This window comes from Bombina bombina, chromosome 6 (genome assembly GCF_027579735.1).
Source record: "Bombina bombina isolate aBomBom1 chromosome 6, aBomBom1.pri, whole genome shotgun sequence".
Classification (NCBI taxonomy): Eukaryota; Metazoa; Chordata; class Amphibia; order Anura; family Bombinatoridae; genus Bombina; species Bombina bombina.
This window is the reverse complement of record NC_069504.1, coordinates 1,053,687,134-1,053,714,365: the sequence shown is the minus strand read 5'-3', so window position 1 is coordinate 1,053,714,365 and position 27,232 is coordinate 1,053,687,134. Positions and strand designations below refer to the sequence as shown.

Here is a 27,232-nt window from a genome sequence, read left to right as displayed (position 1 = left end):
TACCCTTACTGAGGTATTGTCTAAACTGCCAGGTTTGCAGGGTAAACGCCATAGGTCAGATATTAATGTAGATTCTGAACCCTGTGACGCCTTAGTGGCTATTTCCGATGCACCCTCCCAATGCTCTGATTTGGGGGTTAGGGATTTTATATCTGAGGGAGAACTTTCAGAGTCAGAAAATGTATTACCTCAGACAGATTCGGACTTTGTTTCCTTTAAATTCAAATTAGAACACCTCCGCTTATTGCTCAGGGAGGTTCTGGCGACTCTGGATGATTGTGACCTGTTCACGATTCCCCCAGAAAAATTGTGTGAAATGGACAAATATTTGGAAGTACCTACTTACACGGATGTTTTTCCGGTTCCTAAGAGAATTTCGGAAATTGTTAAGAAGGAATGTTATAGACCAGGTAAACCGTTTTTTCCCCCTCCTAGTTTTAAGAAAATGTTTCCCATATCTGACACCATGCGGGACTTCTGGCAATTGATTCCCAAGGTGGAGGGAGCTATATTTACTTTAGCTAAACGTACAACTATACCCATTGAGGACAGTTGTGCTTTTAAAGACCCTATGGATAAAAAATTAGAGGGTCTTCTAAAGAAAATATTTGTTCACCAGGGTTTCCTCTTACAGCCTATAGCTTTCATGGTTCCAGTAACTACTGCAGCTGCCTTTTGGTTTGACGCCCTGGAAGAGTCTCTGAAGGTTGAGACACCTTTAGAGGAGATTGTAGACAGAATTAAGGCTCTTAAACTAGCAAATTCTTTTATGACTGATGCTGCTTTTTCAACTTGCAAAATTAGCAGCGAAAAACGCAGGCTTTGCCATTGTAGCGCGTAGGGCGTTATGGCTAAAGTCATGGTCAGCTGATGTATCATCTAAATCTAAGCTTTTATCTATTCCCTTCAAAGATAAGACCCTATTTGGGCCGGAGTTGAAGGAAATAATCTCTGACATTACTGGAGGTAAGGGTCACACCCTACCTCAGGACAAGCCCCTCAAGATAAGGAGTAAACAAAATAATTTTCGTTCCTTTCGAAATTTTAAAGGAACATCCTCTGCTTCCCCTTCCTCCACTAAGCAGGAAGGGAACGTTGCTCAATCCAAGGCGGTCTGGAGACCTAACCAGGCCTGGAATAAAGGTAAACAAGTCAAAAAGCCCGCTGCTGCTACCAACACAGCATGAAGGGGCAGCCCCCGATCCAGGACCGGATTTAGTAGGGGGCAGACTCTCTTTCTTTGCTCAGGCTTGGGCAAGGGATTTACAGGATCCCTGGGCATTGGAAATTGTGACCCAGGGGTATCAGTTGGAATTCAAGGACTTCCCCCCAAGGGGAAGATTTCATCTTTCATGATTGTCTGTAGACCAGACAAAAAGAGAGGCATTCTTACGCTGTGTAAAAGACCTCTACACCATGGGTGTAATTTGCCCAGTTCCAGATCGGGAACTGGGGCATGGGTTCTGTTCAAATCTATTTGTGGTTCCCAAAAAAGAGGGAACCTTTAGACCGATTTTAGATCTCAAATGTCTAAACAAGTTTCTCAGAGTCCCATTGTTCAAGATGGAGATTATTCGTAAAATTTTGCCAATGATCCAGGAGGGTCAATACATGACCACGGTAGACCTGAAGGATGCGTACCTTCACATTCCTATCCACAAGGATCATCATCAGTTCCTGCGATTTGCATTTCAGGACAAACATTATCAGTTTGTGGCCCTTCCCTTCGGGGTTGGCCACGGCTCCCAGGATCTTCACGAAGGTTCTAGGGTCTCTTCTAGCGGTTCTCAGGCCACGAGGCATAGTGGTGGCGCCCTATCTGGACGATATCTTGATCCAGGTGTCAACCTATCATCTGTCCAAATCTCACATGGACATCGTGTTGTCATTTCTGAGAACTCACGGTTGGAAAGTGAATGTAGGAAAGAGTTCACTAGTTCCACAGACAAGAGTTCCATTCCTGGGAACTCTGATCGACTCGGTAGACATGAAAATGTCAGAAAATCAAAGATTCTAAATACTTGCCGGGGTCTGCAGTCCATTCATCGGCCATCAGTGGCTCAGTGTATGGAAGTCATCGGACTAATGGTAGCAGCAATGGATTTCATCCCGTTTGCTCGCTTTCATCTCAGACCACTACAACTGTGCATGCTCAGTCAGTGGAATGGGGATTATGCAAATTTATCTCCTCAGATAAATCTGGACCAAGAGACCAGAGACTCTCTTCGGTGGTGGTTGTCGCAGGACAATCTGTCCCAAGGGATGTGCTTCCGCAGGCCATCTTGGGTAATAGTAATGATGGACGCCAGTCTTCTGGGCTGGGGTGCAGTCTGGAATTCCCTGAAGGCTCAGGGTGTGTGGACTCAGGCGGAGTCTCAATTGCCAATCAATTTTCTGGAACTGAGAGCGATATCCAACGCGCTGCTAGCGTGGCCTCAGTTGGCTTTGGCCAAATTCATAAGATTCCAGTCGGACAATATCACAACTGTGGCATATATCAATCATCAGGGGGGTACAAGGAGTTCTCTAGCGATGATAGAAGTATCAAAGATAATTCGATGGGCGGAGGCTCACTTGCCATCTGTCTGCGATCTATATCCCAGGAGTAGAAAACTGGGAAGCGGATTTTCTAAGTCGTCAGACTTTTCTCCCGGGGGAGTGGGAACTCCATCCAGAGGTGTTTGCTGCCTTGACTCATCAATGGGGCACACCGGAATTGGATCTGATGGCATCTCGACAGAATGCCAAACTTCCACGCTACGGGTCCAGGTCAAGGGATCCCCAGGCTGTACTGATAGATGCTCTATCAGTACCTTGGTCGTTCAACCTGGCTTATGTGTTTCCACCGTTTTCTCTCCTTCTTCGTGTGATTGCCAGAATCAAACAGGAGAGGGCTTCAGTAATTCTTATAGCACCTGCGTGGCCAAGCAGGACCTGGTATGCAGATCTAGTGGATATGTCGTCTCTGCCACCGTGTAGACTGCCATTGAGAAAGGACCTTCTCATTCAAGGTCCTTTCCAGCATCCAAATCTCACTTCTCTGCAGCTGACTGCTTGGAGATTGAACGCTTGATTTTATCTAAGCGGGGTTTCTCTGAGCCGGTCATTGGTACCTTGATTCAGGCTCGCAAGCCGGTCACTAGAAAAATTTACCATAAGATATGGCGTCAATATCTTTCTTGGTGCGAATCCAAGGGTTACTCATGGAGTAAGATTAGGATTCCTAGGATTTTGTCTTTTCTCCAAGAAGGATTGGAGAAGGGATTATCAGCTAGTTCCTTGAAGGGAAAAATTTCTGCTTTGTCAATTTTGCTTCACAAGCGTCTGGCAGATGTCCCAGATGATCAGGCATTTTGTCAGGATTTAATCAGAATCAAGCCTGTGTTTAAACCAATTGCTCCGCCATGGAGTTTGAATTTAGTTCTTAATGTTCTTCAAGGGGTTCCGTTTGAACCCATGCATTCCATAGATATTAAACTGTTATCTTGGAAAGTTTTGTTGTTAGTAGCTATTTCTTCGGCTCGAAGAGTTTCTGAGCTTTCTGCGTTGCAATGTGATTCCCCTTATCTTATATTCCATTCTGATAAGGTGGTTTTGCGGACTAAACCTGGATTCCTTCCTAAAGTTGTTTCAAATAAGAATATTAATCAGGAAATTGTGGTTCCTTCCTTGTGTCCTAATCCTTCCTCTAAGAAGGAACGTTTTTTACATAATTATGATGTGGTTCGCTCTTACAATTTTTATTTACAAGCGACCAAGGATTTCCGTCAAACATCTTCCCTGTTTGTTGTTTATTCTGGGAAGCGTAGGGGTCAAAAAGCTACGGCTACCTCTCTCTCTTTTTGGCTGAGAAGCATCATCCGTTTGGCATATGAGACTGCTGGACAGCAGCCCCCTGAAAGGATTACAGCTCATTCCACTAGAGCTGTGGCTTCCACTTGCGCTTTTAAGAACGATGCTTTTGTTGAACAGATTTGTAAGGCTGCGACTTTTTCCCAAATTTTACAAATTTGATACTTTTGCTTCTTCTGAGGCTATCTTTGGGAGAAAGGTGCTTCAAGCAGTGGTGCCTTCCGTTTAGGTTCCTGTCTTGTCCCTTCCTTTCATCCGTGTCCTGAAGCTTTGTTATTGGTATCCTACAAGTAAAGGATGAAACCCGTGGTCTCGGTATATCTTGTAAAAGAAAAGGAAATTTATGCTTACCTGATAAATTAATTTCTTTTACGATATACCGAGTCCACGGCCCGCCCTGTCATTTTGGGACAGGATTTATTTTTTTATAAACTTCAGTCACCTCTGCACCTTGTTAGTTCTTTCCCTTTCTCTTCCTATACCTTCGGTCGAATGACTGGGGGGAGGAGTTAGGGGAGGAGCTATATAGCAGCTCTGCTGTGGTGCTCTTTGCCACTTCCTGTTAGCAGGAGGAATATATCCCACAAGTAAAGGATGAAACCCGTGGACTCGGTATATCGTAAAACAAATAAATTTATCAGGTAAGCATAAATTTCCTTTTTTTTCTTTCATGATTTAGAAAGAGCATGACATTTTAAACAACTTTCTAATTTACTTATATTATCTCCATTTGCTTCATTCTCTTGATTTTCTTTGCTGAAAATCATATCTAGATAGGCTCATAAGCTGCTGATTGGTGGCTGCATATAGATGCCTCGTGTGATTGGCTCACCCATGCGCACTGATATTTCTTAAACAAAGGATATCTAAAGAATGAAGCAAATTAGATAATAGAAGTAAATTGGAATGTTGTTTAAAATTGTATTCTCTAGCTGAATAATGAAAGAAAAAATGTGGGTTTAATGTCCCTTTAATTTCTTTCATTGTGGTGAGAGTCCACTAGACTCCACCCTTATGTTTTTTTTGGGGATAGTTTTTTCTTCTGCACATTTTTTTCCCCTGCTCCTTTTATGGCTCTTATTCCTTATTCTTACTTCACTTTTCTTGGCTATACGTTAGACTAAGGTATGTGTGAGATGGGAGGGATTTTATAGGGATCTTGTGGTTTAGGAATCTTTGCCGCCTCCTAGTGGTAGAGAAGAGTAATTCCCAGGAGTAATGGATCGTGGACTCTCACCACCATGAAATAAATTAATTTATCAGGTAAGCATAACATATAAAAAAAAAACCCAACAAGTATGACCTCTCTGACTACAGTGCTTAACTATCTTTTTGATGGTACTATGTATGCAAAATTATTACAATTATATAAATCTACATTTAGGTTACATGTATAAGCTTTATCATGACATGTAATTATTGCATAAATACCTAAGACATTGGGCTAGATTACAAGTGGTGCTCTTTTTTTTAGCGCAGGTCACGATAACAAATATTGCAACCACGCTAACTTGAATGCGTATTACACGTTGAAAGTAAACTAGTTCACTGTAGCTCAAACTAAATTAGCGCACATCGGGTTTGCACGAGTGAAGACCTAGCGTAAAGTGGAAGGGTTAAAAAGAAAATTGCACCAAGTATAACATAAATACATTAAAATAAAGTGTTACACTCAAATATACACTATCTGATAAAAGTTATTCATATAAATAAAACATTTTTTTATAAGGGTTAAAAGGATTATGGTATATGACAAGGTATTTGACTGGAAAGGGCTATAATGTATGATTTTATGTATGTGTGTATATATATATATATATATATATATATATATATGGGTGTGTGTATATGTATGCATATTTTTGTGTTTATATATGTATATATATATATATATATATATATTTAAACACATGTATAGACATACATAAACTTTCATATAAATATATAATATGTATACTTTTGAACACTTCCTACTCAAATTCCTTAAAACTTGAAAAATTATTTTGAATATTTATTCCCTTCACCCAAACTACATATATCTACGTTGTACGGTACTTTGGCTATCGTACCCCACCACGTATAAATACGTTGTTGCTTCAGGAGGCTCCAGCAATCTTGGCTGATAAAGGGACACTAAACCCAATTTTTTTCTTTCATGATTCAGATGGAGAATCCAAATTCAAACAACATTCCAATTTACTTCTATTATTTATTAAGCTTCATTTTTTAGATATCCTTTATGGAAGAAATAGAAATGTACATTCGTGAGCCAATCACACAAGGCTTCTAAGTGCAGCAACCAATCAGCAGCTACTGAGCCTATCTAGATATGCTTTTCAGCAAAGAATATCAAAAGAATAAAACCAATTAGATAATAGAAGTAAATTAGAAAGTTGTTTAAAATTGCATGCTCTTTTTAAATCACAAAAGAAATGTTTTGGGTTTCATGACCCTTTAAGTTACAGCCGGGATCTGGAGCTCCTGAAGCTTCAGGCATCTCCCGCATATGGAGCCGGAGCACGATCGGGGCTCCGCCTCCATATGAGGGCAGATGCCTGATCGTTACAGACAGTGGCACAAGTAAAGGGACATGGAAAGATGGGGCAGCTACACTACGGAAAATGGTTTGGGGGAGGCCCTAAGCTAAAGATGGTGGGTGGGGGGCACAATACGCTACAGAAAAGCCCTCAAAAATATAAATATATATATTTTGAAAAAAATTGCCAAAAAAAACAAACGTTTTTTAGGTACTGGCAGTCAGCTTCTAGTACCTAAGATGGCGGCAGTAGGTAGGGCAGGGTAGGTTTATAGAGCTGTTTGGGGGATCAGGAAGGTGGGGGTAAGGGGGATCCTACACTTTAGAAAATCTATAAAATATATATATATATATATATTTATTTTTTTTTATTAAAAAAAAATCCTTACATTTTCAGACTGGCAAACTGTCTGCCAGTACCTAAGATGGGGGTGACCAGTGGGGGATGAGGGAGGTCAGAGAGATGTTTGGGAGGGATCAGGTAGGGATCAGGGGTTGGGAAGTGTCAGATGCCAGGGTAATCTCTACACTAAAGCTAAAATTAACCTTTTAAGCTAATTAACGTCTTCACTGCCGGGAATAATAGAAGTGTGGTGCGCAGCTGCAATTAGCGGCCTTCTAATTACCAAAAAGCAATGGCAAAGCCATATATGTCTGCTATTTCTGAACAAAGGGGATCCCAGAGAAGCATTTACAACCATGTGTACCATAATTGCACAAGCTGTTTGTAAATAATTTCAGTGAGAAACCTAAAGTTTGTGAAAAAAGTACCAAATTTCTTTATTTCATGGCATTTGGCGGTGAAATGGTGGCATGAAATATACCAAAATGGGCCTAGATCAATACCTTGGGTTGTCTACTTAAAAAATATATAATATATAGTTTTGATAGGTAAATAAAAAAATAAACAAGGCTCTATTTCTGTTTAAATTGAGTGATAGCAAAAATGCTAAAAATGCTCTGGTATTTTGGGCAAGTTTATGTCTGGAAGTCCTGGTAGTGAAAGGGTTAATAACGTGTTTTACTGTAAATATTTAACATTCCAATGTTCTTCTTAGAAGAAAATGTTATTAGTGTTTTTACATTTACACACACACACACACACACATATATATATATTCACACAGAGAGAAGCACACTCACAGGAACGAACAACTGGCTCAATACTAGTGTTAGCCTGTTCTATGGCAATTTACCACCTGGGTGCAGCTTCTTTTTGCCCAGTAATGCTTTTCACAGAGAAAAACTTTCCTGTAGCATATTAGTCTGATCCCGCCCATTACGGTCAGTCCAGCGCCGAATTACCAGGCAATTCCTCTCTGAACAAAGAACACAGCAACCCCAGACGATCGTTTTGGCCTTCATTGGGCCTCGTCAGTGAGGTGTAGCTATATTCCTCTAAGCACACTGAGCAAGGAGTCCACGTCTGATTGCCCCTTTTTCCCATAGGGAGACTAAATACATACAGAGAGAAGTGCACTCACAGGAACGAACAACTGGCTCAATAACATTGTTAGCCTGTTCTATGGCGATTTACCACCTGGGTGCAACTTTTTAGCCCAGTAATGCTTTTCGCAGAGTAGAACTTTCCTGTAGTATATCAGTCTGATCCCGCCTATTACGGTCAGTCCAGTGCCGAAATACCAGGCAATTCCTCTCTGAACAAGGAACACAGCAACCCCAGACAATCATTTCGGCCTTCATTGGGCCTCGTCAGTGAGGTGTAGCTATATTCCTCTAAGCACACTGAGCAAGGAGTCCACGTCTGGTTTCCCCTTTTTCCCATAGGGAGACTAAATACACACAGAGAGAAGCACACTAACAGGTCCTGTGATTGTGCTTCTCTCTGTATATATATATATATATATATATATATTCATATAGATATATAGGTATTCATATATTCATATAGATATATAGGTATAGATATATATTTTACAAAAAATCATATATATAGAAATATATATTTAAAAATAAAAAGAGCATTTTCTTCTATGTGAAGAACATTGGAATGTAAAATATACATAACTACCTTCAGGTACGGGTTCAGCACACTTAATCATCAGCGTGCTCCATTAAAGTCTAAAGGGAGAAGTTAACGTGGTGAAGTCCTGAAGTTAGCGCACATCGGGTTTCATTCCTGCGCAAACCATGTACTTTCAACTTGTAATATGTGTTTTAACCCACCCGCATTAAAAGTTTACTTCTGGAAGTGTTTACACACAAGTGAAAGCGCTAAATAACGAACCACTTGTAATCTAGCCCATAGTATGTATGACAAGAATGCGCATAGTTCTGTAAGCACACAGAGGATTAATGGATACATATTTATGTATTAATTACAGATTATTTGTGTAGAGGTTGAATATACAGCTGAAATATAAAATATTTAACCATTTTGTTCGGCACATCTCGTTTTGATATTTTTCAGTAAAAATTGTTTTAATCATCTTACAATCAAGGATATTGTTTAATTTCATAATATTGTCTGTATTATTATTCTTTTCAGAAAGTTCCTGCATTATGATGAGAAGGAGAGTATTTTTACAATGGATCATTTCCCTTTGTGGTACAGACGGGCTGCAGAGCATCCTGCAGGGAGCTTTGTGTTCCACATGCCTTCTGATGACAGCCCAGGTACAGAATATTGTACATATGCAGAAAGTTCCATTACAGAAACATACTAGAGATGTTGTGTTAATAGAACATAGCATAAGGTACTAAAATAGACACACAGGGTTTGATATACTAGAACATAAGTTTACTAATAGGTAGCTGCAATTAATTTGTGGCACTAAGATAAGATAGTTTGGGCATGTGGGGCTAAAATCAAAATTGTGGTGCAGCAGAAGATGAAAACTAGAGTCTGTAAAGAATCAAACAAAAGACATGCCCAGAACTTTTGTTAATAGAACAGAAAAACACCCTGAAGTATGTAGTATTAAAACATAAAGATACCAAGGGCAAGTAATATTAGACTTAGGGGCCAAATTATCAAGCTCCGAATAGAGCTTGATGCCCCTGTTTCAGCAGTTACTTGTCCGCCTGCTCTGAGGCTGCTGACATTAATCTGCCTGACCCTATACGATCGGTCATTGCCCAAGCAGTTCAGTTCGTATCATGTCCGTCCACACTTTAATAAATCGGCCCCTTAGTTTTAGAAAGGTCCGAAAACATTGTGATTCTTGTGAGATTAAAGTCAGAGCTTGGGATAGTAGAACAAATAGATACTCAAAGCTTCTTCTATTATTGTTGTTATTATGATTTATTCATAGTGCGTCAACAGCGCTACAAACATATGTATAATATGCAAAGATATCATTTATAAGAAGCAAATGTATAGAGGGCCCTGCCAAGAGTTGCCGACTGTAGTAGATCAACTTTCATGAAGGTGATCTGCAGAACAGCTGGGCTTGTCAGCTTACATGCCAAGGGGATGACAAAAAGAAAAGAAAAATACTTAAAATATGAATTACTAGAATAAAGATAACCAGAGCTTGTAAGTACAAGGTTCTAAAATGAACGCAAACCTGGACCTTGTAGAAATTTACAAAGATTCTGTGGCGTTATAACAGAAAAATACCCAAGCTTATCATACTAAAAATTACACATAGAAACACACTGAAACATGAATGTTGCCCGTTTAGGCCTAGATTACAAGATAAGCTGAATTTTGTGTGTTTTGTGTAAATTGCACTGGAGTATATTGCATGCATTTGTTCACTTATATTACAAGTTGAAAGTGATTTTTCTGCTCAAGCTCAAGTAACACTTGAGTGCAAGATACCAGAGTGGAAAGTAAACTGTTTTTCCTATTGAGAAGTTACCATAAACGTTTCACATTATGCACACGCTAATCACTAATGCAATGGCCGTTCAGCAGGTCTATCTCTTACAATTCCATTGTGTACAGTGAGAACTTACATTTTGTGCTTGAATTAAGTGGCTCTTTAGTTTCAATGGTAGAAATGGCGCCTTTTTTAAGACACGAGTCCATGGATCATCTTAATTACTAATGGGATATTCACCTCCTGGTCAGCAGGAGGAGGCAAAGAGCACCACAGCAGAGCTGCCAAATAGCTCCTCCCCTCCCTTCCACTCCAGTCATTCTCTTTGCCTACACTAGTGATAGGAAGAGGTAAAGTGAGGTGTTAGATTAGATTCTTCAATCAAGAGTTTATTATTTTTAAAGTAGTGCAAGATTGTGCTGCTTTGTCCTAGGGTGTAGCCGTAGTCCATATCAGTCTCTTCAGTAGAGCTTTGGTGGCTTTAGAGCAATGGGAACTTGTGGGACATAATTCTCACTGCACCTCCCATATTCTGATGCTGCCCTAACCAAGAAAACCTGAAGCATTTTTACTCAGGACTTTCGTTTCTTTACAGGTCTATGGGAGGGAGAGGACCCCTTAAACCTGGGTACTGCCTTGCTGCCAGGCAGAAAATGAGGTAAGTGCTAAACATTTTTCTGGGGGTAGAGGATCTCAATGAAAGTTTGGACACTTAAATTTCCATCTATCCTCATTATACTTGGATTCAGATTCTCCTAGTTTTAGTAGGGGACATTAAGGCAGTTAGGACGCAGGCACTGGCATGTTTTTCATTTCCCGGTCTAATAATTCTGACTGGGTGAAAGAGACAGTAACGTTTTTTATTTGCACACAGAAATTTACATATTGCATTGCGGTGTGTGCTGTTAGACATTTGGAGTTGTCTACAAGCGTAAAGGGGTTGACGACATAGAAACTGTGCAATACTTATTATGTAACAGAGGAGACTCTGCTAACAGTGGTGATCCCGCTGGCTGTAGTTGGCAAGGGGCGTCCGGGAGATTGCGTGTTGCATTTTTGTTCATGTTTATGGAAAGGCTGTTGGTGCAGTGTGTGCGGTGTTTCCGCGATGACAGCATCTTTTAATTGAGTAGAGACCTATTTTGGCAGTTTAGTAAGGTCTAGCCTTTTGCTCCCGGTGCCTTTACTCAGGCAATGGCGACCGGGAGCTGACTTTGGTAACGCCCACGAGGGGAGGAGCTGGTAAACGGCGCCACGGTCTTCTCTCCTCTCTCCTGACAGTTCTGAATAATTCGCTAGGAGTGGAGGATGGCGCCATATAGAAAACTCTTCCTTCCTGTCACTTCCGGTTATCGGAAGACACAAAGGAATTTTTGCCTAAATGCCAGCGCTTTAATAGGTTTAGTTTTTGTATAGGAAGACTGTCTGACGCCTCAGCTGGGTCAAGCTGAGATATAGATAGAGTACTGACAATTCCCTCATACATCTTAGTCATGTTGGACCTAGTAAAAATAAATTTGTTACCTTTTAACATTTAAAGGGACAGTATCACTTGCTATATGTTGACTTTTATTAGCAACTGGTTAAGCTTTTATTTAATTATTCTGCTATATGTGAGGCAGGTTAATTAAGTGTACATTCATTTTTCTATCTCACATGCAGTGCCCTGCGATTCCTTGGAATTTCCATCAGGAATTGCTGCACAAGCATTGCTTCTTGATGTCATGGCGATGTCTATGAACAGCAATGTTGACATGCTAATTTGCTTGTTTCTGCACACAGAAATAAGAAATTACTTTTAAAATTAAAAGTGACAGTAACATTTTCTCTTGTTAAGTGTATCCAGTCCACGGATCATCCATTACTTATGGGATATTAACTCCTCCCCAACAGGAAGTGCAAGAGGATTCACCCAGCAGAGCTGCTATATAGCTCCTCCCCTAACTGCCATTACCAGTCATTCTCTTGCACCCAATGACTAGATAGGATGTGTGAGAGGACTATGGTGATTATATTTAGTTTTATACCTTCAATCAAAAGTTTGTTATTTTATAATAGCACCGGAGTGTGTTATTCCTTCTCTGGTAGAATTTGAAGAAGAATATACCTGAGTTTTTACTATGATTTTAGCCGGCGTAGTTAAGATCATATTGCTGTTTCTCGGCCATCTGAGGAGAGGTAAACTTCAGATCAGGGGACAGCGGGCAGATTAATCTGCAAAGAGGTATGTAGCAGCTTATTATTTTCTGACAATGGAATTGATGAGAAAATTCTGCCATACCGATATAATGTAAACTCAGCCTTAAATGCAGTAGCAGCATCTGGTATCAGGCTGTCATGTATGTATATTTTACACTTCAGTATTCTGGGGAATGGCACTTCACTGGAATTATACTGTGTGCATAAGACTTTAGCCTAATTTGCAGGGACTGGCAACAGGCTCTTTAATAACACTTAATTTATGTTAAACGTTTTTTGCTGGCATGTAAAATCGTTTCATTTTCTGAGGTACTGGGTGAATAAAATGTTTTGGGCATTATTTTTTCCACTTGGCAGTTGTTTTATTTAATTTATGACAGTTTACTGATCTCTCTCACTGTTGTGTGTGAGGGGGAGGTCAAAAAATTCAGTCAGAAGCTCATTGTATTTCCTGCATGATCCGGTTCATCTCTACAGAACTCAGGGGTCTTCAAAACTTGTTTTGAGGGAGGTAATCATTCACAGCAGAGCTGTGAGATTGTAGTTGACTGTGATAAAAAACGTTTATTTCTGTAACTTTTTTTTTCTTTTCTTTCTGCTATCAGGGTTAGTTATCCTTCGCTAATGGGAACAAACCTTTGCTAAAATTGTGTTTTTTACAAAGATTTGATGCTATAACCTTTCAGTTTATTAACTTTCAACTGTCATAACTCTTTCTGTGCTTCTTATAGGCACAGTACGTTTTCATATTATAGTAAATTACTTGAAAAGTATTTCCAAGTTGCTAGTTTATTTGCTAGTGTGTTAAACATGTCTGATTCAGAGGAAGACATCTGTGCTATATGTGCTAATGCCAAAGTGGAGCCCAATAGAAATTTATGTACTAACTGTATTGATGCTACTTTAAATAAAAGTCAATCTGTACAAATTGAACACATTTCACCAAACAACGAGGGGAGAGTTATGCCGACTAACTCGCCTCACGTGTCAGTACCTGCATCTCCCGCTCGGGGGGTGCGTGATATTGTGGCGCCGAGTACATCTGGGCGGCCATTACAAATCACATTACAGGATATGGCTACTGTTATGTCTGAAGTTTTGGCTAAATTACCAGAACTAAGAGGTAAGCGTGATCACTCTGGGGTGAGAACAGAGTGCGCTGATAATGTTAGGGCCATGTCAGATACTGCGTCACAACTTGCAGAACATGAGGACGGAGAGCTTCATTCTGCGGCTGACGGTTCTGATCCAAACAGATTGGATTCAGATATTTCAAATTTTAAATTTAAGCTGGAAAACCTCCGTGTATTACTAGGGGAGGTGTTAGCGGCTCTGAATGATTGTAACACAGTTGCAATACCAGAAAAAATGTGTAGGTTGGATAAATATTTTGCGGTACCGTCGAGTACTGACGTTTTTCCTATACCTAAGAGACTTACTGAAATTGTTACTAAGGAGTGGGATAGACCCGGTGTGCCGTTCTCACCCCCTCCGATATTTAGAAAGATGTTTCCAATAGACACCACCACACGGGACTTATGGCAAACGATCCCTAAGGTGGAGGGAGCAGTTTCTACTTTAGCTAAGCGTACCACTATCCCGGTGGAGGATAGCTGTGCCTTTTCAGATCCAATGGATAAAAAGTTAGAGGGTTACCTTATGAAAATGTTTGTTCAACAAGGTTTTATATTGCAACCCCTTGCATGCATTGCGCCTGTCACGGCTGCAGCAGCATTTTGGTTTGAGTCTCTGGAAGGGACACTTGAATCAGCTCCATTAGATGAGATTACACACAGGTTTAAAGCTCTTAAGTTAGCTAACTCATTTATTTCAGATGCCGTAGTACATTTAACTAAGCTTACGGCTAAGAATTCCGGATTCGCCATTCAGGCGCGCAGAGCACTGTGGCTAAAATCCTGGTCAGCTGACGTTACTTCTAAGTCTAAATTACTTAATATACCTTTCAAAGGGCAGACCTTATTCGGGCCCGGATTGAAAGAAATTATCGCTGACATTACAGGAGGTAAAGGCCATGCCCTGCCTCAAGACAGAGCCAAACCTAAGGCTAGACAATCTAATTTTCGTTCCTTTCGGAATTTCAAAGCAGGAGCAGCATCAACTTCCTCTGCTCCAAAACAAGAAGGATCTGTTGCTCGCTACAGACAAGGCTGGAGACCTAACCAGTCCTGGAACAAGGGCAAGCAGGCCAGGAAACCTGCTGGTGCCCCTAAAACAGCATGAATTGAGGGCCCCCGATCCGGGAACAGATCTAGTGGGGGGCAGACTTTCTCTCTTCACCCAGGCTTGGGCAAGAGATGTCCAGGATCCCTGGGCGCTAGAGATAATATCTCAGGGATACCTTCTGGACTTCAAATACTCTCCCCCAAGAGAGAGATTTCATCTGTCAAGGTTGTCAACAAACCAAATAAAGAAAGAGGCGTTTCTACGCTGCGTACAAGAGCTTTTATTAATGGGAGTAATCCATCCAGTTCCACGGTCGGAACAGGGACAAGGGTTTTACTCAAATCTGTTTGTGGTTCCCAAAAAAGAGGGAACTTTCAGGCCAATCCTGGATTTAAAGATCCTAAACAAATTCCTAAGAGTTCCATCGTTCAAAATGGAGACTATTCGGACAATTTTACCCATGATCCAAAAGGGTCAGTACATGACCACAGTGGATTTAAAGGATGCTTACCTTCACATACCGATTCACAAAGATCATTACCGGTATCTAAGGTTTGCCTTTCTAGACAGGCATTACCAGTTTGTAGCTCTTCCATTCGGATTGGCTACGGCTCTGAGAATCTTCACAAAGGTTCTGGGTGCTCTTCTGGCGGTACTAAGACTGCGAGGAATTGCGGTAGCTCCGTACCTAGACGACATTCTGATACAAGCTTCAAGCTTTCAAACTGCCAAGTCTCATACAGAGTTAGTACTGGCATTTCTAAGGTCGCATGGATGGAAGGTGAACGAAAAGAAGAGTTCTCTCTTTCCACTCACAAGAGTTCCCTTCTTGGGGACTCTTATAGATTCTGTAGAAATGAAGATTTACCTGACAGAAGACAGGTTAACAAAGCTTCAAAATGCATGCCGTGTCCTTCATTCCATTCAACACCCGTCAGTAGCTCAATGCATGGAGGTGATCGGCTTAATGGTAGCAGCAATGGACATAGTACCCTTTGCACGCCTACATCTCAGACCGCTGCAATTGTGCATGCTAAGTCAGTGGAATGGGGATTACTCAGACTTGTCCCCTACTCTGAATCTGGATCAAGAGACCAGAAATTCTCTTCTATGGTGGCTTTCTCGGCCACATCTGTCCAGGGGGATGCCATTCAGCAGGCCGGACTGGACAATTGTAACAACAGACGCCAGCCTACTAGGTTGGGGCGCTGTCTGGAATTCTCTGAAGGCTCAGGGACAATGGAATCAGGAGGAGAGTCTCCTACCAATAAACATTCTGGAATTGAGAGCAGTTCTCAATGCCCTTCTGGCTTGGCCCCAGTTAACAACTCGGGGGTTCATCAGGTTTCAGTCGGACAACATCACGACTGTAGCTTACATCAACCATCAGGGAGGGACAAGAAGCTCCCTAGCATTGATGGAAGTATCAAAGATAATTCGCTGGGCAGAGTCTCACTCTTGCCACCTGTCAGCAATCCACATCCCGGGAGTGGAGAACTGGGAGGCGGATTTCTTAAGTCGTCAGACTTTTCATCCGGGGGAGTGGGAACTTCATCCGGAGGTCTTTGCCCAAATACTTCGACGTTGGGGCAAACCAGAGATAGATCTCATGGCGTCTCGACAGAACGCCAAGCTTCCTCGTTACGGGTCCAGATCCAGGGATCCGGGAGCGGTTCTGATAGATGCTTTGACAGCACCTTGGACCTTCGGGATGGCTTATGTGTTTCCACCCTTCCCGATGCTTCCTCGATTGATTGCCAGAATCAAACAGGAGAGAGCATCAGTGATTCTAATAGCGCCTGCATGGCCACGCAGGACTTGGTATGCAGATCTAGTGGACATGTCATCCTGTCCACCTTGGTCGCTACCTCTGAAACAGGACCTTCTGATCCAGGGTCCCTTCAAACATCAAAATCTAATTTCTCTGAAGCTGACTGCTTGGAAATTGAACGCTTGATTTTATCAAAACGTGGTTTTTCTGAGTCAGTTATTGATACCTTAATACAGGCTAGGAAGCCTGTTACCAGAAAGATTTACCATAAGATATGGCGCAAATACTTATATTGGTGCGAATCCAAGAGTTACTCATGGAGTAAGGTTAGGATTCCGAGGATATTGTCTTTTCTACAAGAAGGTTTAGAAAAGGGTTTATCCGCTAGTTCCTTAAAGGGACAGATTTCAGCTCTGTCCATTCTTTTACACAAACGTCTGTCAGAAGTTCTGGATGTTCAAGCTTTTTGTCAGGCTTTAGCTAGGATCAAGCCTGTGTTTAAAACTGTTGCTCCACCATGGAGTTTGAACTTAGTTCTTAATGTTTTACAGGGGGTTCCGTTTGAACCCCTTCATTCCATTGATATCAAGTTGTTATCTTGGAAAGTTCTGTTTTTAATGGCGATTTCCTCGGCTCGAAGAGTCTCTGAGTTATCTGCCTTACATTGTGATTCTCCTTATCTGATTTTTCATTCAGACAAGGTAGTTCTGCGTACTAAACCTGGATTCCTACCTAAGGTGGTCACTAACAGGAATATCAATCAAGAGATTGTGGTTCCATCTTTGTGTCCTAATCCTTCTTCGAAAAAGGAACGTCTGCTACGCAATCTAGATGTAGTCCGTGCCCTGAAATTTTATCTACAGGCAACTAAGGATTTTCGACAAACGTCTTCCCTGTTTGTCGTTTATTCTGGTCAGAGGAGAGGTCAAAAAGCTTCGGCTACCTCTCTCCTTTTGGCTTCGTAGCATAATACGGTTAGCCTATGAGACTGCTGGACAGCAGCCTCCTGAAAGAATTACAGCACATTCTACTAGAGCTGTGGCTTCCACTTGGGCCTTTAAGAATGAGGCTTCTGTTGAACAGATTTGCAAGGCTGCAACTTGGTCTTCTCTTCATACTTTTTCCAAATTTTACAAATTTGACACTTTTGCTTCTTCGGAGGCTGTTTTTGGGAGAAAGGTTCTTCAGGCAGTGGTTCCTTCCGTATAAAGAGCCTGCCTGTCCCTCCCGTCATCCGTGTACTTTAGCTTTGGTATTGGTATCCCATAAGTAATGGATGATCCGTGGACTGGATACACTTAACAAGAGAAAACATAATTTATGCTTACCTGATAAATTTATTTCTCTTGTAGTGTATCCAGTCCACGGCCCGCCCTGTCACTTTAAGGCAGGTAATTTTTCCATTAAACTACAGTCACCACTGCACCCTATGGTTTTCCTTTCTCTGCATGTTTTCGGTCGAATGACTGGTAATGGCAGTTAGGGGAGGAGCTATATAGCAGCTCTGCTGGGTGAATCCTCTTGCACTTCCTGTTGGGGAGGAGTTAATATCCCATAAGTAATGGATGATCCGTGGACTGGATACACTACAAGAGAAATAAATTTATCAGGTAAGCATAAATTATGTTTTTTATGTGTCAATTTTTCTTAAAAATTTCACTTTTTTCTGAACCTTCTCCTTCTAGGGCATTTGCTGCTTAGGATTCTGTTGACGAAATTTCTCCTTTAGTGTCCCACAAAATTGTATGGCGCACTTGCAGTGCCCTGCGCTTACTCTCACAATCCACCCGGGGTTACTTTGCATTTTATGCATTATATGTTTTTCCCACGTGGCAGAAGACATTACTAGAGGAATTATTTTCAATCATTTAGTGTGATTGATTCAGTAGTTGCTATTCCGAACGGTTCTTCACTGTTACCTGACTGAGGAAGTTACTTCGGAATTATCTGAGAGAGAGTTCTCAGACTCAGATGAATAATATCTTTATTTGATCCTGAGGTTGTTTTTCTTTCAGATTTTTAGCTTGAACACCTCCATTTGTTACTTTAGGAGGTTTTAGCTACCCTGGGCGACTCCTACACTACCGGTGTAATCTATCCTAGTGCGTCGGGTAAGTTATAAGGAATGGAAGAGTCCGCATTCCCTATATTTAAATAGATGTTTCCTATAGCTGACTCAGCTTAGGAGGCTGGGAAAACATTCCCTAGGGTGGAAGGCGTAGTTTCCAACTTAGCTAAGAGAACTACTATACCCTTAGAGGATGTTGGATTTTACAAAGGTCCTATGGACAAATATTAGAAGGGATGTACACCAGGGTTTACCATGGCAACCAGCTGTGTACTTTGCTACTGTCACTAGTGCGACGGCATATTGGTTTGATGCGTTGTCTGATACTACTAAGTCAGAAACTTCCCTGGATAAAATCCAGGATAGGATAAAAGCTTTCAGATTGGCTAATTCCTTTATTTCAAATTCTTCCCTTCAATTTTTCAAACTGGGAGCATAGTTTTCAGGTTTCTCTGTTTCAGACCACAGAGCCTTCTGATTAGAGACTTGTTCTACGTCTAAGCTTTTTATCGGTTCCTTACAAGGGGAAGACCTTGTTGGGACCTGGCTTGATGGAAATAATTTCTTTTGAAATTAAAAAATAAATAAAATCTAAATAGCCTGCTGTTGAATCAAGGATAGCATGAAGGACATGCCCCCGTTCTGTCTTTGTTCAGGCTTGGGTTCGAGATGTTCAGGATCCCTGGGTAATAGAAAATAGTGTCCCAGGGATACAAATTTGAGTTTAAAAGGTTTTCCTCCTAGAGGCAGGTTTCTGCTTTTAAGATTATCTGCAGATCAAACAATAGGAGAGCCGTTCTTACACTGCGTAGGAGATCTCTTAGACCTGGGGGTGATTGTTCCAGTTCCGGTTAACTCCACTGCTCCCGAAGCGGAAGGCGGTGGAAGGCTCCTGCTATCTGATCTTGCGTGTGCATTTGGTGTCCACTGGCCTTCGTAAGCGGAAGTTTGTTTTAGTGTACCGTCCTTCAGAATGGAAATTATTTGTTCCATTCCTCCCTTGATTCAAGAGGGTCAATTTATGTATTGATTCTCGGCCTTTTGGCTAAGATCAAGTGTAACATCTGTTCTTATCAGCTTAATTTTTTATATCTCCCCTATTTGGGGACCATATATAAATGGATTTTTGGATCAGGGAAAAACAGTGGACTTAAAAGACGCGTACCTTCAGGTACCATTCACAAGTATCGTCTCAAGTTCTAAGGTTTGCCTTTCTGGTCAAACTCTTCCAGTTTTTGGCTCTTTCTTTTGGTCTTGCCACAGCTCTCAGAGTTTTCTTTAACAGAGGCTCTGGGATCGCTGTTGGGGTGTTTCGTTTATGGGGCATTGCAGTGGCTCCTTATCTGGACGACGTCCTAGTCCAGGCGCCCTCCTTACAGCAAGCAAGATTTCACACGGACATGGTGTTATTCTTCCCGCTATATCACGGGGAGAAGGTAAATTTGGAGGAGAGTTCCTTAGTCGCAAGCACAAGAGTAACTTTCTTGGGAACCATATTAGTTTCCATATCAATGAAGATTTTTTCTGACAATGTCAGGAAATCAGAGATCATCCTGTTTGCTCGGTTCTATCATAGATCTCTACAGTTAAGCATACTCAGGCAATGGATTGGAGATTATACAGATTTGTCTCCTCGAATACTACTGGAGCAGGAGACAAGGGATTCTCTTCAGTGGTGGTTGTCTCTGGATCATCTATCCCAGGGAACCCGTTTTTGCAGACAAAAGAACATCAGTGGCTTACATCAATCATCAGGGAGGAACGAGGAGTTCCTTAGCGATGACAGAGGTATCCAACATAGTTCAGTGGGCGGAGGCCCATTTTTGCTGCCTGTCAGCGATCCACATTCCAGGGGTGGACATCTGAGGGCGGATTTCCTGAGTAGGCAGACCTTTCTTCCGGGGGAGTGGGAACTCCATCCAGAAGTGTTCTCCAGCTATTTCCTCCGTTTGCTCTTCTTCCTCGGGTCATTGTTCGAATTAAGTAGGTGAGGGCATCGGTGATCCTCATTGCACCAGCTTGGCCTTGCAGGATTTGGTATGCAGATCTGGTGGACAGGACATGTCATCTCTTCCACCTTGGAGACTTCCGTTGAGGAAGGACCTTCTACTTCAGGGGCCCTTCCTTCACCCGGATCTAGTTTCTCTGAAGCTGTCTGCTTGGAGATTGAATGCTTAATTTATACAAGCGGGGGTTTTCTGAATGGGTAATTGAGACCATGATTCAGGCTCGTAAGCCTGTATCTAGGAAGATTTACCATAAGATGTGGCGTTAATATCTCTATTGGTGTGAATCCAAGGGCTACTCATGGAGTAGAGTTAGGATTCCTAGAATTTTATCCTTTCTCCAAGAAGGTTTGGAGAAAGGATTATCGACGAGTTCAAAACAAGTTACTCCTCCATGAAGTTTCAATTTGGTTCTCAATGTTCTCCAACGGCCTCCGTTTGAGCCTATGCATTCCTTAGATATTAAATTGTTATATTGTTGCTATTTTCTCTGCTCGCAGAGTGTCAGAGCACTCGTCATTGCAGTATGCGTACCCTTACCTTATTTTTCATTCTGATAAGGGAGTTTTATGTACTATATTAGGATTTCTTCCTAAGGTGGTTTCTGATCGGAACATTGATCAGGAGATTGTTGTTCTTTCTTTGTGTCCCAATCCTTCTTCTCAGATGGAACGACACCTGCACAATTTGGATGTGGTCCGTGCCTTAAAGTTTTATCTGCAGGCGACTAAGAGTTTTCGTCAGTCTTCTGCATTGTTTGTAGTTTTCTCAGGAACACGTACGGGACAGAAAGCTACGGCTACTTCTCTTTCTTTTTGGACTGAAGAGTATCATACGTCTTTCATATGAGATTGCTGGACAGCAGCCTCCCGAGAGGGTTACGGCTCATTCCACGAGGGCTGTTGCTTCCTCATGGGCTTTCAAACATGAAGCTTCTGTGGAACAGACTTGCAAGGTTGCAACTTGGTCCTTTCTTCGCACTTTTTCAAAGTTCTACAAGTTTGACACTTTTGCCTCAGCTGAGGCCGCTTTTGGGAGAAAGGTTCTTCAAGCAGTGGTGTCTTCCGTTTAAGTTCCATGTCTTGTCCCTCCTGTATCATCTGTGTAATCTAGCTTTGGTATTGGATCCCATTAGTAATTAAGATGATCCGTGGACTCATATTTGTATATGCTTCTGTCTGCCAAATATACTTACATAGCTTCTAATAAGATTGGGATAAACATCTCGCAATAATATTGGCTTATATTTGAGCTGCAAAAACAAATATACTTCTATCTGCTAAATATACTTACATAGTTCAAATACAATTGAGCTTAACATCTCGCAATAATATTGACTTATATTTATGCTGCAAAAAAAAATTTTGCCTGTAAAAAATGCCTTTAAATGAAATGGGATCTTAGTCACACAATATGATCATATTCTGCTAAGCCAGTCACCACTTACAAGGTGTCCCATAGTAGACTGGTCCTAACACTAACCAGTTTCCACACTGCAGCAAGTGATGAAAATATTTCTCACAGATCAGCGATGCAGGAAGCTTGCGTCCACCTGTCTTGCCCTTCAGTCCTCCACAAGCCCATTGGTGGCTCAATGTATGGAGGTGATAGGTCTCATGGTTTCAAGCATATATGTCATACCATTCGCCAGGTTCCATTCAGACCTCTTTAGGTGTGCATGTTGAGACAGTGGAACGGCGATCATTTAGATCTATCACAGCTGATATCCATGGATGCTCGGACTCGGAACTTCCTCTCTTGGTGGATTCGTCATGAGCAGCTGTCCATGGGTACATCCTTCTTGAGACCACCCTGGGAGATTGTGACCACGGATACCAGTCTTACAGGATGGGGAGCTGTTTGGGATGCCAGGAGGGCACAAGGAAAGTGATCCAGGGAGAAGTCTCTCCTTCCGATCAACATCCTAGAACTATGAGCAATTTACAATGCTCTGAAGGCATGGCCTTCTTTGACGTCGGTCAGTTTCATCAGATTCCAGACCGACAACATTACCTCGGTGGCTTACATCAACCATTAGGGGGGTACGAGGAGCTTCCTCGCGATGAGGGAGGTGTCTCTGATTCTGGAGTGGGCGGAGTCCCACGACTCCTCACTCTCAGTGATTCACATTCCAGGTGTCGACAACTGGGAAGCAGACTTTCTCAGCAGACAATCCTTCCATCCGGGGGAATGGTCTCTTCCCTCCGAGGTGTTTGCGGAGATTTGTCACAGATGGGGAACGCCGGAGATAGATCTCATAGCGTCCAGACTCAATTGCAAACTACCTTGATACGGGTCGAGGTCCAGGGATCCCCAGGCAGAGCTGATAGATTCCTTAGTGGTTCCTTGGGGATTCAGCCTAGCTTACATTTTTCCACCGTTACCAGTTCTACCTCGTTTAGTGGCACACATCAAACAGGAGGGGGCCCCGGCCATTCTGATTGCTCCTTTGTGGCCGTGGAGGACGGGGTTTGCAGATCTGGTGGGGATATCATCCTCTCCACCATGGAGGTTACCCTGTCGCAGGGATCTGCTGTCACAGGGCCCCTTTCAACATCGAAAACTAGATTCTCTGAGGCTGATTGCGTGGAAATTGAACGCCTAGTCTTAGCCAGGAGAGGCTTTTTTGAAAGTGTGATTGATACTCTAATTCAGGCAAGGAAGCCAGTCACTCATCAAATCTACCATAAGGTGTGGAGGACTTACTTGTCCTGGTGTGAGAAGCATGGATATCCTTGCCATAAGGTAAAGGTATCCAGGATTCTGTCCTTTCTCCAAGATGGTTTGGAGAAGGGTCTTGCCGCTAGTTCCTTAAAGGGACAGATTTCGGCATTATCAGTTTTGTTGCATAGGAGACTCGCTAAGCTCCCTGACATCCAATCTTTTGTTCAGGCTCTGTCTAGAATCAGGCCTGTCTTTAGACAGTCGGCTACACCTTGGAGCTTAAACTTAGTCCTTAAGGTTTTGCAGAGGGTTCCGTTTGAACCTATGCATTCCATAGACATTAAGATTTTGTCCTGGAAGGTTCTCTTCCTGTTGGTTATTGCATCGGCACACAGAGTATCTGAACTAGCTGCCTTGCAATGTGATCCTCCTTATCTGGTGTTTAATGCGGATAAGGCTGTACTTCGCACTGTGTTGGGGTTTCTCCCCAAGGCGGTGTCTAACTGTAATATCAATCAGGAAATAGTGGTTCCTTCTTTGTGTCCTAACCCTTCTTCTTCAAAGGAGAGGTTACTTCATAACCTGGATGTGGTTTGTGCCTTGAAGTTATATCTTCAGGCTACAAAGGATTTCAGACAGTCTACATCTCTTTCTGTGGTGTATTCTGGGAAGCGCAAGGGGCAAAGCGTATCTGCTACTTTGTCTTTTTGGTTGAGGAGCTTGATTCGCTTGGCTTATGAGACAGTGGGACATAAACCTCCACAGAGGATCACGGCTCATTCAACTAGAGCTGTGGCTTCGTCTTGGGCCTTCAAGAATGAGGCCTCTATGGAGAAAATTTGTAAGGCGGCTACCTGGTCCTCCTTACACACTTTTACAAAGTTTTACAAGTTTGACGTTTTTGCTTCTGCGGAAGCTGTTTTTGGGAGAAAGGTTTTACAGGCTGTGGTACCCTCAGATTAAAGTCTGCCTTTTACCCTCCCTGTTTCATTCAGTGTCCTCTAGAGCTTGGGTATATGTTCCCAATAGTAATAAATTAAGCCGTGCACTCTCCTCCCCTTTAGATGGAAAACATAAATTATGCTTACCTGATAATTTAATTTCCATCGAGGGGAGGTGAGTCCACGGCTCCCGCCTTCATCTCCATTGGGTGGACCTAAATTTAATCATCTTCTGGCACCTTTTATACCCTGATATTTCTCCTAATGTTCCTGGTTCCCTCGGCAGAATGACTGGGGGATGAGGGAAGTGGGGGAGGTATTTAAGCCTTTGGCTTGGGTGTCTTTGCCTCCTCCTGGTGGCCAGGTTCTGAATTCCCAATAGTAATGAATGAAGCAGTGGACTCTCCTCCCCTCGATGGAAATGAAATTATCAGGTAAGCATAATTTATGTTTTTGACCTGATTTGAAATAAGGTTTTTAGAGACATATTTACATAATAACACCTTCACGCTGTTAGGACATTCCATGCCGTCCTAACAGCGCCAGGCTTTAACCCTTTTAGGAAGGCATAGAACATCCTACCTTATATGGTGTCCTGCCACTACCCCCTTTGACGCAGTCAAGAAACGGCCACAGGTGGTGCGTGCCTAGCAGCATAGGCAGTCCCCAATGATCCAATCCGGCCTTGAAATCACGTGATCACTTTGACGTTCTCATGCTTATTGTGCCGGCACAAAGCGGTTATTAAACAAAATTCTTTCCTGGCTTATTATTATTATTTTTATTATTATAATTAGCTAAACTTATATCAGATTTAAAAACTATTTTCCTGGTACACAAGTAAAATATGATCTTCACAATGTTAATTTATAATTTCAATTAAGTATTAATTATAAAATTAATCAAATTGCTATGAAACAATTACACGCATGTTGGGAAATTATTATTAATATGAAAAAAAACTGCCCTCAGCACAGAAGGAAGTCATAACCAGTGCTGAATCAGTATATTTAAAGTTTTATTTGCGTTTTGGTCATGTATATTTTGCTTCTGTGAAGGTCTCTAAAAATAACTGGAAATCCCGCTCATAAAGACAGTGACAGTGAAATGCCAATATTTTATAGTTTTCCATTTTTAACCAGATTTTTCTCTTATATCATATACACAACTCCGCCATTTTTTTTCTAATTCAGCCATTTTCTTCACATTCAGTAACAGTACTCTTGTACGTACACCGTTGTTTGTCTGTTCTATCTCTCTTTGTGGGCTTTTTTCTCCCTTTTCTTACACTCTTGTTACTCTATTAAACAATGAACTTCAAAGTGTAAGTGGCATTCTACATGACCACGAATCAAAACCACTGAAGTTCTGTCTCACTAATCAGACACGAAGATAAGTACCCATAAATAATATATCATTGCCATATGCTGCCACTCTGAACACAAAGAAATTAGTTATTGGTAAGTAAGAATCTTGAGTGTACATGGAAAAAAATCTCACTTTTTTATAATCCAAATATAATCTCACTTTGGTTTTAAATTCTATTTTTTCCTCATGCTCATTGATAACAATCTGACATAAAAAAAGTTGTGCATAGATACAATACAATGTATTTTAGAGATTTTTTTTTTGAATAGTGATTACCAGCCACATGAAACAAACTAATTGCATGGCACATTGCATTGTTTCCTAATGTGATTCTCTATTGTGACCACAATATTTTAACCGGTAATTTCCTTGCTAATGCCAGAGGTTGCTGCAGTTTGGCAGGTTTGTAACACTCTTACTCACCTCCGGTCACTTCTCTTTACTTGCCCTCCCATCTCATCTTCCAGATCATAATCCAAGCGACAGCGAATATGTCAAGCCAAAAGGGTCGGGTGAGCAGAGGATATTTTAATGAAAATTCTGTGTATGAGCCCTGTTCAAATAGTCATGTGCCAAGAAAAGCATCTTATCTATTTATTCATGGCACTGTCACCCTCACCAATTCAAACCACATCATTCTTGCCTTCCTATGCATAACTCTTTTATTCCTGGCATAGGATGCACTATTCATGTCACAGAGCAGAAAGCCTGTATCATGAAAGTCACATGACCGTATTCAACACCTCTGTGCTCCATGATATCATGACCATGGGTTTCATTGCTGCTAGTCACATATACACATGCATGTTACACATACATAGCTAAGAATGAACATTATTTTGGCCAGCTTATTCAGTCCTTAATTAAAATTGATTAGCCTCTAATTACAAGCTTTGTTCCAGATTGCATCAATCAGACTTTGTCCTTGTTCAGAGCTTCTGCCCTCCCTTACTAGAAACATGTGATTATTAGACTGGCAGTGGCACTGTCAGTAACCAATCAGATGGCTTAATTATGCAATATTTTTACTTTGTTAAATTATGGATGATGCCTTAAATGATGGAGCAATAATATTGGCTCATCATGTGTCATTGTTAGCTAGCTTTCCCCTTTTGGCTGTGTTTCACAGATAGTGTGGTTGTCCATTCATTTTAAATTCAATTAAACCGAGACCTGGAGATATTCTTAGATTCATCACTGCAGAGAATACATATTAATTGTTTTGAAGAAGGATAGTTATAATTATTTTTCAGCTATGCTCATGTAAGATAATAAATCTTGGATGCAGATCTGCTATTTACTCACAGACAGAAACAAAATGCATTTCACAGCACCATGTTTGTTGTAAGTTAGTATCTATGGACAATGAATGAAAAGTATTCATAAAACTGTGAAACACTGAAGAATAATAGTTCTATGTATAAACTTTAAATGTATGGGGGAGGACTGAAAGAACCATCACAATTGCTAGGCTATACTTTTGTAAAGTGATTTAGGGCAATAAATATATACAATTAATTAAATAACTTGCATATCTCCTGCCATAATGTTTTTTGTTGTTTTTTCCCCCTCAAATTACATTGTCCGAAGCAGTTCCATTATGCATGCAGTGACAGGTCACTGATCACAACAGAGATCTGGGCCTGATTCTCTGAAACTTGCCATTGTGGAGTGAAATCATTACACTGATCCTTACATGGGTAGACCTTACTACTGAACCTGGAAGTCCTAGTCAAGGGCAAGCTGCTCTCTAGAATAGATAATCTTGCCAGGCAGACTGAATACAACTACCAATAAAAATCACACTGCGTTGGTTTTAGTATAATTTTAACTTATATTTAACATATTTTCTTCT

At 41.4% G+C, this 27,232-nt stretch overlaps 1 protein-coding gene and 1 pseudogene across 1 annotated transcript in view; both read left to right on the top strand.

Moving 5' to 3' along the window:
• Nucleotides 1-27,232, top strand: part of CACNA2D4 (calcium voltage-gated channel auxiliary subunit alpha2delta 4) — a 1,345,448-nt gene that overhangs the window by 887,165 nt on the left and 431,051 nt on the right. Inside the window, exon 26 of the mRNA XM_053718853.1 lies at nucleotides 8,898-9,025. Coding sequence (XP_053574828.1) covers nucleotides 8,898-9,025 — 128 coding nt within the window. The remainder of the gene's footprint in view (nucleotides 1-8,897; nucleotides 9,026-27,232) is intronic.
• On the top strand, nucleotides 19,424-19,578 carry LOC128665307 (uncharacterized; annotated as a pseudogene).